Source organism: Dromaius novaehollandiae, chromosome 20 (assembly GCF_036370855.1).
Source record: "Dromaius novaehollandiae isolate bDroNov1 chromosome 20, bDroNov1.hap1, whole genome shotgun sequence".
NCBI classification, from domain to species: domain Eukaryota; kingdom Metazoa; phylum Chordata; class Aves; order Casuariiformes; family Dromaiidae; genus Dromaius; species Dromaius novaehollandiae.
Window position 1 is genome coordinate 9,573,211 of NC_088117.1, and position 12,502 is coordinate 9,585,712.

The 12,502-nt window shown below is 43.4% G+C and overlaps 1 protein-coding gene across 8 annotated transcripts in view; it reads right to left on the reverse strand.

Annotated features, from left to right (window-relative positions):
• The window catches only part of AK8 (adenylate kinase 8), a 91,782-nt gene that overhangs the window by 18,866 nt on the left and 60,414 nt on the right, over positions 1 to 12,502 (reverse strand). For 4 of the 8 annotated variants that reach the window (XM_064523800.1, XM_026101799.2, XM_026101794.2 and 1 more), the window contains one exon: positions 2,209 to 2,289. The exons of 3 other annotated variants lie outside the window; for them this stretch is intronic. In XM_064523800.1, coding sequence (XP_064379870.1) covers positions 2,209 to 2,289 — 81 coding nt within the window. Of the gene's footprint in view, positions 1 to 1,495; positions 1,856 to 2,208; positions 2,290 to 12,502 lie in introns of those variants that run through there. One more of the 8 variants, XM_064523803.1, reaches the window with a different exon arrangement.

The following is a 12,502-nucleotide window of genomic DNA, read 5'->3' on the forward strand; positions in this document are numbered from 1 at the left end:
GAGTCCATTAAAAATCTTTGCTGTGATTTACTGTTATGCTGACGGTAGGCATTAGTCAGAAAAAAACTTCCAAACTTTGAGTGCTCTCTCTGCATTGAAGTAATGAGTCCAAACACAGCCCTATGTCCAAGCACCACTGAAGCACCTGTATCTTAAAATGTGTTTAAGGGTCTCAGGCGCTGGGGACTTCCCTGCTGAGATTCAAAAGGCCAGCAACAGGGCTGGTATTGCCAATGCTACATTTTGGTAAGTATTTCCTTTCAGCGAGCATATACCTGAGTGCTTCCAGCAAATGGCATAAGGGTGACTGAAGCGCAAGCCTCATTCAGCACAAACTCTAAACCACCACAACGTCGAGCTCGAAACACAGATATGTTTTCCCTCTGGATAACCCACTATTAGTAGGTTTAATATTGTTAGTACTAAAGGTCACTGGAAGAAGTTAACACCAATACCCTACCCCAGTCTCTGGTTCTGGGAGGATACCAAGTAGAATATAATTCTCAATATCTTTTTACGATCGCTGAGGATAAAAGGCTAATTCACTTTGCGCTAAACTTTAGTTATTTCTAACTTCCAAAATGCCAGAATTTGGCTTGGCTAAGTTCACAGTTGTGGGTTCACTCATCTAGTGAGCAGTCTCCAGCAACTCAGAGGATTGTGTTCATCACCAGAGCCCAGCAGCAGTGCCGTGGTCCAGCTCAGTCTGCAGCTGAGACCAAGAAGTACTTTGACAATGTTTCTATACTGTCAAAGGCTTCCAACAATTGCTAAAAGCTCTCTTGCAAACAGGTATTTAAATCTGCTGCCACAGTAACACTATCTTGCTGAAATGTCTCCTGTGCCCTAACACAAAAACAATTTAGCTCTCTTCCTCTAAAGCCAAATTTTCTGAAGCTGCTGAGACATATTAAAAAAACAAAACAAAACAAAGAGAGAAACAGAGTTTCTGTGTCTGCACAGAACTGCACTGTAGTTCCAGCTGACACGATGAGGTGAACACAGTGCTCACTGCATGTTAGGATTATTTAGAGAGCACAGCTGAAGGCCACCCTCTTCACCACACTGTAGCCAGTGGTGCAGGTTTAACATCACACTGAGGATTAGATACAGCATTTAAAACAATTCAATTCACAATGAATTTGGAAAGAATAAAACACAGACTTTGGAAGAAGAAAGCGTGCCAACTGGAGCAGATACTGAACAGGCTAATCCTAACGGTAAGAAATGCAAAGATGTGTGAATGATTTCCTTCACGCTGTTAATTTCTTCTGAACAACTGCATCACTTATGACTAAAACAAAGAAAACAGTTATGGCAAATCACTGTTGCTGTCGCAAATTAATGTTGCACCTAGAGTGAAATGTCTGAATAATCATGTATCACGTTGACACAAGTCCAATAGTTGTGGCCTTAATTTTTGAGAGTTCAGTATTTGTCTTTGATTCAATAGGATGCACTGAAATATTAGAAAGAGTAAAATGGTGTTTTACAATTTAAGAGTGGGGAATTATTTATTTGATACATAATCATAAAAATAGACCACAAGCAAAAGTTGCAAATCCAGCACCAAATCCACCAGGTGTTTAGGAAGATATTTCACTGTTACTTTTCCCCTGAAAACAAGGGTGGAAGAGAGAGCAAACCTGAAGGTCACTGATGAAACAAGGTGATGTGACTGCCAGTGAGATGAACTGCCACGTTTGAGAACCAAACCTTGCAGTGACTCAAACATGTTTGCTCTGCCGAGCGAGAAATGTATTAACGTCTCTCAGTACACAGAACCATCACGGGAGCTGGGGAAGTAAAATGCAGCAAAATTTCCTCTTCTCCAGCTGGAAAGCTTTCAAAATTCCTATGGGAATGGGTGAAAACCATCTGTATTTAGGCTAGGTTTCAGACATATTCCCTCAGCATTATTTTACCAACCAATTTAGTTACCATTAATATGTTAAGAACTGAGCTACCGCTACTGTAGATTTTCGTCTCAGGGATTTTAAAATGCACTATTCTGAGACTAGGACCTTGCTGCAGCAGGTAGGTAGGTTGGTACTTGAGTAGCTATGAAATTTTTAACCTTTCTTTTAAGGAATCCCTAAGCAAGAGTACAATATTCCTGAGTTTCTTTAGATTTCTGTGAAGTCTATCTGACACTTTCATCTCACTGACAGACTTAAAAATTGTCAAACATGAGACATCAATGCTAACCTTTCCCCAGTGACTGGATCAATCCTCCGTTGAGACAGACGTTGCATGACGGACTCATAGGAGAGACTGAAGAAGAATACCCTATGGAGAACATCATAATTAACAGCATTAACATCCTGCGAACAGCACTTGCGACCTTCCGAGTATGAGTTAATCCTTACCCTAAAGGAAGGGCACACACAGACATGGAAATGACAGCACCGCTCGAGATTGCCAATCATGCAAGATTAGCATATGCACGGCACCTCTGTTCTCTGCTGCTTCTTCTCACGTCTTACTTAGCCTCCAAGCTCATCGAGGCAGGAGCCCTTTGATACGTAATACGCACAGTGCTGGGCACACTGACAGGGCCTCGCGCGCGGTGCAGTGTGGACAGCAGGGACTGAACCGCACCTGGAGCTGCTATCAGCAAAGGTGCGTTATATCCCACTCACGATCCAGCAGGGACCTCGCAACTTTCCCTGGATTCAGCTGCTCAGTGGAACTAGCAAATCCATTCCCAACGACTTTCTGCAAAAGGGAAACAGAAAACTGCTGCTGTCCCTGCCAAGGACAGGAAAAAAGCTCCCCTGCCAACACTATGCATTCTTCCCTCGTGACAGCACTATATGACTTAGTGCCCGTAAAAGGGGTTTTCCCCCTTGCTGTTTTAGCCCCCTTCACTTCTTTCACCCTTGCCTCCCCACACGGTCCCAAAGTGTGAGTCCTCCTGTCTCCTACTGCTATCGTGCATCCTTTAAAGCAGAGCGAGTGATAAGACTTAGTTCATGCCACGTTATGATGCTGACAATTCCCTGTCCCTTCCACCAGCATTAATCTGCAGTCACCAGCGCTAGGACATAAAAAGTGGTTCAGTATGTGAAACCACCTGACAATTAGCCTTTGTCTTAGACTGCTAAGAAAGGAAACATTAATGCGTGATTTTAAAATTAATATCCGCAGTTCCCATTGAGTTTGAACAAGACATTGTTCAGCATCTTAAAAAGTCAGTGTGGGTTATTGCTACAAAGAGCTTTTCACCAGAGAATGGAGTGCCAATTTATTTCACACAATTTACGCAAGAGCCCTGATTTGAATCAAGGATGCTGAACCAGAAAATAGCTATCACTATCAACCCCAGTCACATTATACTGTTGTACAAACTATTGTCCCCACCCCAAAGTCGCCCTTCCTTGTCAGTTCATTATAATCATTCTGTTAATTTTATATTCTAGTTCCAAACTCCTCAGCAGAAAGTTCTCACCACGCTGCTGCGGATGGGTGACATGAGTCCCTGGGCTGGACAGGGATCGACTTTAACAATTCTTTCAAAGCGAAACCAGGAACAAGGCTTCCTTTGAAAACTTATGGAAATAAACTTTTACCAACCAAACAAATTCTGAAGGCTGTAAATGCACCTTTCTTTGTAATGCACCTTCTGCTGCTGCTGCCTTAAAGGCTAGCCTTCCTCTTTTCACTTCTGTCTGCCTCTCGCAGAAGATACTGTATGCTTTAGACATTCACCAAAGGAACATTTTATACTGACGGGGTGGGATCAGACCAGATGAAAGGCTGAGCTTTACCTTGGCATGCACATAACAGATTACTACAATCCTTTGTAGGATTTAAAGTTATGAAAATCATTCCTCTTTTCAAATGTTTACAGATAATGACTTCTATTCACATTGTGGTAACAAAATAACAGCCAGGAATAAAACATTCAAGATCTCGGAGGTTCCAAAGACAGGAAAAGAACAACAGTTTCAACACTCTTTTATCCCTTACACTCTTAACATTTTGTTTTTCTTTGTTTCTGTTGCCCAACAATGGCACAGAAACGTGATTGTCAGAACAGGTAACATCTGATGATGTATCTCAAGATGAATATTCTAGCAGAGAGGAACAACATTTATACAGTCATGATAATTGATACGGCTTCCTATTATATTCTGAAATAAACAAAAACACTAAAGGATTATAACCTGGCATATCAAGAAAGCTTGTCGTAATTCACGGTTACTAGCTCAAAAAATATTATGGTGTTTGAAACAGAAGAGCCTAAAAAACTCCACTTAAAAAGCTGCCAACAAAATGAACTCTGAAAGCCTTGTCTGAGATTCCCTTCTTTTTTATACAAGATGCTTCTTATTAGCCAGTCTGGTGTCACCATTAAAGAAAAGTGTAGGGGGAAGATGTGGGAGAGTATAGACATTTCTGCTAATATGGATTCTTTTCCCCCTATGTATTGTATAACAGCACAGACAGAATATACAGTATAATAGCACAAACTCCTAATCTTATGGTCCTTCCAGCAGAAGGTGTGACGCCTTGCCCTGCCATACTGTACATCTCCTACGGATAAGAGAAAACATCACTCCCCATCGCTGTCAATTTAAAATCGTTCAGAAGCAGGAAAAAGATAAAGGGGAAAAACAAACACAGGACTACTGGCTAGACTTAAAATACTTCCAATTAGAAAGCTTATTATCATTTTGATGGAGACGCGTACAACACAAAGTCTATTATGCGACCCTGGGGGCTTACTCATGGGAGTAAAGCCTATTTACACATCCATGCTCTCTGCAGCCTTGGGTATACAACACAACTCCTTCAGCTCCTCAAGGTGTTCCTGAGCAACATCTTGCCCCATGTCCCTTTCTCAGGCTGCTATAATGATGATCACGTAACAAACCTCCAACCGTCCAGGTGGCATCTCTGTCAGATTTCTCCTTGAAATCCTCATAAGATGCAGGGCTGTCTCCACAGCCTCCGTCCAGTGTTCGGAGCAGCAACTGGACCAGCTCCCAGTGAGTACTGGATTCAGGCAGTGCTTGGCCCCTTTCACGTACAGAGTGTAATATTTTTCATATAAATGCACCCTCCATAAAGCTCGCTTTAGGACTCAGCCAGGCTTTGTATGTTGTAATGTGTCACAACTTCTATCAAGGGAAAATATGAAACAGATGTCATTAGAACTGGTAGACAGGGAGGCAAGGAAACACAGCCTCATATCAAAGGATACTACATTATACTGCTAGATTAGCATCCAGCACAGCTTCTCTCTCAGAGCTGGCAAGCTGTTAGTTCAGCTCTGCAACAGGTGAACAACGTCAATCAGCAGGATTGTCAGGCGCATAACCGGGGAGGACTGGCCAGAGCTGTACGGACAATCCCGCATTCCCGTATCACAGGCTCAACTCTACCTAGGGGCAACCAAAAATCATTAGCATCCAGTTACCGTTTGGTGTGCTGTCGGTATAACCTGGTAGAGTCTCACAGCTGAGGTCTCTGAGGACACGTCCCCATAACTACCATGGAGTGGCAACACGGCTGCTAGATGCAGGACCGAAGCCAAGTGCTTCATGAGCAAAGCTCTGCTCCCTCTCCTTTGTTCTTGCTCCCAGGAGAGAGATGTGAGAGAAGGTCCGGTCCTGTCAGCTAGCTTTCACAAATAATAAAACCATAAACGCAAATGTTAAAAGAAAAAAAAAAAGAACTTGTGTCAGAATCCTGCCTCTTTCCCTCTGTACTTTAAACCACTGAACTCATCTATTACAGCCTTTAGGCACGTTAGAGAGACCGTTCCAGCAAAGGAATAATGTTGATGGCACCTTCATTGCGTACCTAGTCAAAGACCCTGCTCTGAGAACCAGCCCACCTTTGGGTGCCAATGAAATATATAGGGCCCCCACCTGCAGGAATACAATGCTGTTTTGCTACCAGCCAGCTGGTACTCCCAGAGGCTATTGCAATCACTTCTAGCATTTGGCTATTTGGATGGTGTCTTCTAACATCTTAGAGGTCACCAGGCCATTCTGATGGCTTCCCTTCGCAAAGGGAGAAGCGGCAGGCAAAAACAGGGGTGGTAGAAGTTTTATTTCAAGCCTGACTGATTGTGACAGAGAGTGCTTTTAAGAAATGCACAACAGCCATATGGTAGGTAAAGGAAGTTTTTTTCACTTACATGATGGTACTCATCTAATCCTGACCAATGCATTTGTTCTGGATGGCAAACAACCTAGTTAATCCAAGCTATTTACAACTGACAGTGCTGAGGGTTGTCCTTATGAGAATATTTTTTGGTGGTGGTTTTTCTGCTTTGTAGATATAATGTCATCGAGTCAAAGCATCTATAACACAAAAATTAGGAAGGTTGCCATAACAAACTACACGTTGTGTGCTTGAATTCTGATATGACTAAGCTAGGGATCAAGGGATGCTTCTCCTCCCCAGACAGGTATTGACCTTCCAGGATGGCTCCACTGCCTCACCAGCTGCCTTCACGTCTCAGGAGAACCAAAGCTCTGCCTATAGGCCATGGCCTTCCACAGCTTTTGGTCCTGTAACTTAAACAGCTGTTTTACAAGGCTGACCAGGATGAACGATCTGGATGTTGACTGTTCTAGATCTGAGCTTTTTACTTAGGTCAGACTCTCATTTTTGTCATTGCACGTTAACCGGAGTTGCTCTGGGCTGACACTAGTGGAGTGGAGCCCAAAGCCAAGCCCTTTTGTATAATTACTGTCTGTGAAAGTTGACCTACACCATTAAATCCAATTGCATTCACACCTTGTCTTCATTTAAGGATGAAATCAGAATGCAGCATTATATCCAAGGCAAAATCCTGACTCCCCAGCTGGCTTTCAGAAACAGGCTAGGATCAGTAACAGATACTACTGATGTGCTTGTGGCTATGCTGGGGCCAGACCAAGTTTTGCAATAAAGTTAAGATGCTTGAGTTAAAAAAAATACTGGACCACTTTTATTGCAGCATTTAAACTTTTAAGTTGAAACTGCAACTTTAAAAATAGTAGGCTATTAATCTTTTCCTTATTTTCTTGAATCCTATATATCTTCTCCCCCATAGGCAGGTACCAGCTGCCATATTCCCATTCTTCACACTCTGCACTCTGTAAAAAAAGAGGCCCCTGCTGGCCAATTCTTGTTTAAAATTGTGCATAATTGATAGTGGCAAATCTACCCCAGCTGTGTCTAAAACCTCTCCAGGGGCAAGAAAAACACTCTCTGTGACTGTCATTAACTACTAAATTAGCAAGTGCTCCTGGCAGTTTACAACGTACCACATCAGTCTGCTTCAAAAAAGGAACGTGAAGATCAGATTCCTGTCTGATCTCGAAGTTACAGCAAACTTTACTGTCAGAACTTTGACAGAATCCCAGCTAAATCAGAGCGAAAGAGAAAGGGAAAGAGAATGAGAGAGAGAGAGTGAAAGAGGGGAGGAAGGAGAGGAAGGGAACCAAACTTACCCTCTTTTCCAGGCAGACAAATAGAAAATGTCAAATCAAGGCTGGAAAATGGAGCCTTTGATAAGGCACAGTACATGCTACACAATATGGAGATATCAGTCCGTTATCTGTCGCTATGGCACAATTCCCCTGGGAAAATAACTCTCCTGGAGGACTTAGTTCTGGCAACGCAATGGCTACAATTTTCATAATTGAGATATAAAGCTGAAAACCAGACGAGGCTGTTAAAGTGTATGGATGCTGTAACTCTCTGAAAAGCTTCCACAGGTAAAATCCTTACGTGATCATTGGCACAAATGTAAACTTCTCCTTTGGTTCCTAAAACAAAGCCAAAGCAGGCAGAGAAGAAAGTAACTCAGCTCTCACAAAATGATGAAAAGCCTTGGGGGCGTTATGGACTGAATCAGCAGAGACACAAGTACCATCTCTAGCAACCCTCCTGGATCTGGCTAAATTGTAGAACCCATTGCTAAAACTGACCCCATTTTTTGGTTTTAAAAATGTCAATGTCTAAAACTGTACAAACTTCTGCTGGATCATACAAGGACAATAAGCCAGGCAAACTTGGCCAAGATACAAGAAAAAGTCTGCATTGCAAAAAGTGCTTTTTCTCAGGTGGCACCCTTGAGTTATCAAAAGCAATATGGCAAACCAAGTTACTGGTTCAAGCTGAAGGGTACAAGGAAGTTTGGATTTGAATCCAAGCGACTACTCTCAGCTAAAACCCAGATCATCTTATCATACTGATTTTTTTATTTCAAGGTATCTGACTTGCATTAATCGGTTCCTCTAAGGAGCGTTCCCTTTCTTGTAGTAGCCACACCTCAAACCTGAAACCTTGGCTCAAGAATAAGGGGCTCAGCCACGGGATCCTGACCACATTATAGTTCCATAATTACACTCAGCATCCCAAATCCCCTCTTAGAAATTAAATGGATTAAATAGATCCCATCTATCTTTTCCCCATGTTGTTTAGGTTTCTCTCAGTGCAGCTATAAACCATGTATTTTGCCCAGAGGTACACAGGCTAGAAACGTTCTTCGGAGGCCGCACCACAACCTGGACATGAATCTTTGTTTCCTTCCTATCCTAAACACTGACTTTGCACCTCACTGTAATGGATGAAATGATCCCTATCTCTTATCTATAGAAGGAGCTGTTGAGAGGCTTAATTCACTAATGTCTTTGAAGTTCTGGGATATCTTTTGATGAAAGATGCTTGTTTCTATTTTGGGAAGTAATTTCACCCTCAAGGTTTTGACCATAAGGGAAAATAGATTGCATAAACTCTAAAATACAGGTTAATTGGCATAAGTGTTTTGCTCATTGAGCTCCCATAATAATTCATTTGATGACAAGCCGTTTCCAGACACTGAATCCTTCTTTTCAAATGGCTGCATTTCTGTCAAATAACTACAAAAGGCAGCTAAGTGGGGCACTATTCCCAGTACGCAGCTTCTGGCCAGGGGAGGAAGATGAACATCCTCCTCCATAGCTGCAGATGTTCCCCTTGCCAGCAGTGCAGGGTAATGACGCCAGTAGGCACTTTCCATCCCCCAGTTGGACATGCTCAGCCTCCGACAGCCCAGCAGCCGAGGTGGCAGGGTCCCTCCCGTGTCCCACCCCACCAGCCTGGTAGCTCAGCAGCATCTCAGCGGGTACCACAGCAGCTTCGCTCCGGGAGCAGGCGCTGCCTCGCTGGGTAGCCCTGTCTGCCTGTTTTGCAGAACAATGGGCTGGATCTCGAGCTGGGATAAAGCAAAGCAGCTCCACCGGCGTCAGGCGGATTTACACCAGCGAGGAAGCCCAGGCCTTGGCAGCCAGAGCCATTCCACCCGACAGTGGTCTGAAGAACTAGCTGCTGTGCAAATGTTACATAAGCACAGTGAAAAGCACACATCTGCGGAGGAAATGTTTTCATTGTAGGGCCTTCAATGCATTTTTAAAGCTTCTTTTGAGAAGGCAATGTTAACTCTTTCCATACCTAATCAGTGCCCTGGATGCCTTAGTACCTCCCTGCAAAACTGCTTTACATTTCTCCCCTCATTTTTATTCTTTGCCTCCTTCTTACTCTCAGCTGTTATTCCAGCATCTTTGCATTTCCCCTGGAGTTCATTCCAGCGGTGCTTTATGAATCACAGAATAAGATGGCAGCAGGCACTGCTTTAAAGTAATGCGGCTGGCACAATTTCCACTATCTGTAAGGTTAATCAAACTCAGTCTCAGTAATCGAAAGCCTCTGCAGCTCCAGAGGCCCGAGGTCAGGAACCTAAATCCGCTCCCCCAAATGCAGCCGTGTTTCCTTACAGGCTTGCAACCCTTCTTACAGTAACTAGATTCTGCAGAGCAAATTTTGAGCGGAGCAAGAACTCCAGGGTTAAGCACTAGCAAACTCATACCACAACTGATGTGTTTGCTACCTGTCTGCAGCTTTTCTCTAGTACCTGCTGCTCCTAACATGGAAAGCTAATCTTTTCTTCCTTTTGAATAAATGGAATCAAATTTACAGTAAATGGTGTTTAAGCTTAAAAGCTATTATGAAATATTACATTCAGCTCCCCCCCCCATCATTTAAACACTAACTTTTGCTGTGGGTAGGATATTTGTTATATAAAATAAAATAAATAAAAGAACCGACACCTAAAAGTGTATGATTTGGGGGCAAGGGGAGGGAATAAAAGAATAGATTACAATGTGCCATTTTATATATGTGTCAAAGGAAACCAATTTCATAATAGGGAATAAAAATTCCCTGTTTAAATACTGTCAAATAAATCCTCAAATGTAATAGGGTTCACTTCTGGGGAAAAGAAAACTAAATCTTATTAAATATTAATGTGGCATAGTATTAATTAAGAGAGAAAAAAGTCCATCAAGAGAACCCCAATATGTTTACTGTGTCCCCAGGAAGCTGGAAAATTTCACAATCAAGTGTGTAAATGTTCTAAAAAAGGGTCCTGAATATTTTATGAATATTTGTCATAAAACAGAAATAATAACCACTGTGCAGAGCTATTAGAATTAATATTTATGCTGCCCGCCATGAAATATTCATGGGGACAGAGAAAGGGGGGCCCGTAAGACAAGAATTAATTTACATTGGGCTTGGTTTACCCGCTGGCTTGATGTTTAAAGACGGGTTGACAAGCCTCCGTATGAATCCGTCAGTCACTTGCAGCAGTAGGTGGGGTGAAGGCAGGGGGAGGCGGGGGGAATGGGTCCAGGCTGCTGACAGCTCACAGATTGAGTTTCTGACAGCCCTTAAAAAACCTAAACGGCCCCCCACCTTTTTTTCCTTCTTCCATTGCCCAAGGCGCTCTGTACTGCCACCGTTCATCCGATCTCCCCTTCCATCTGCTGAAATTAAGGAATTAATGAGCGCTATACACTTTACAGCGGGCCCCAGGAATGTTTACTGGTGATTAAATTATAATGCAGCCGAGCTGTATAATTCATGAACCAATTAAAGGAAGTGTTAGTTGATTTGATGGGATGAGGACGTACAAAAAGCATTTAACTAATAGGGAACCGTGGGCTGCCGGTCGCTTTGGCTTTCTCGGATTACGCGGCTAATTGCTCTGCTTTATAAGGCTGTCACAGATAGCCATACATATTTCATTGTTCTCAAATACTTCAATTGTTTGCTTTCGTGTTGCTGCTGTAATATGTAGAAGCCCAGCCAAACTTCAGTGTAGTTAAAGCACTACTCTGCAAAAGCAGGCTGCTTTGGGAGGAGGGAGGAACGAGAGGGGCAGAAGGAGAAGGCTGGCTGACAAAGGAGTAACTTAAAGCCTCAGAGTTAAATGTCACTCAGCAATTACATGATTAAAAGGTGCAACATATGATAGTCTTTTGTTTTACAACTTTTTGGACACTAATATTCTATGCTGACTTCACTGCAGAGAAAATATTGGTAAACTAAACTGCGTTTATTGTTTTTTAATACTGGGGAGCAAGAGAAGAAGGGGGAAAAGAGAAGTATCCTTAAAAAAAAAATCCAGCAGGGAGCAGCTAGATTGCGGTGGTTATCAAGAATAATACATTGTGTTTTAACTTACATGGCTCCATATTCTAAAATACATGAGAGATGAAGGAGGCTGATTTCCCATCGGGGAGGATGCTCAATGTCTAATTCAGAGAGCTGCCGAGTCGCGCTAGCTATTCAGACCAACAACTCCAGTTTATCACACAAGCAATGGGGAGATTTACCGTTTTTTGGTGTTTCACAAAGCACGCTGCCTGGCTGATGGGCCACGGGATTTGATGGAGCGGACCCTCCCGAAGCGAAGAGGCCTGTCAGCCAGGCTGCTCCTGCCCCCGGTCAAAAGCAGGCACGTTCCTCCTGCGGCGAAATCCTTAACCCACGCACAGCAGTACCTTCATCGCTGAAGAAATTAGGCACAATGAGCTAAACATTGCACACGCGCACAAACTGGTGGTTAAACTTTGACATCTAGTGACTAGAGACTGAAGAGCAAGCCAGGTTAGTACACGACTTCTGTAGCCTGATGATGAAGACCGCTAACTTTCATGGGTCCCTAACTGGGTGTATTGTCACCCACCTGAGAAGCACTGCAGCGATTCTTGACCTACTGCCTAACACAGGGCTTTACATTTCAAAGTGCTGTACAAATGCCAGCTAAACAATTTTCAAAATACCCTATTATGTAAAGCTCATAATCCGGTTCATCCCTTTCCTTGCACCCCTTCCCTTCGGGAGACAGCTTCGGAAAGCAGCCCCAGCGGAGCGGCCCCAGTGACACCTCCTCTCCCAGCCCGTCGCCCAGGTATGTGCATCTCCTGCTCACACGCCCCATCTTACAGCCGAGAGCGTGAAAACCCCCCTCCCAAACTGCCAGCTCCTGAGAAGCCAAGAGGGAGTGCTGATTAGCCAGAAGCAAAAGCATGCAAAAAATACAGCCGTGTGAAGGAAGGTTTTGTTAGGCAGGGCTAGCCAACACTGGTGCTCAGGGTAACTCTTCAAAATGCGCTAGATTCACTCTGACATTAGGTTCTGAGCAAGGGTCCTCCATCTCCCCGCAAAGTGC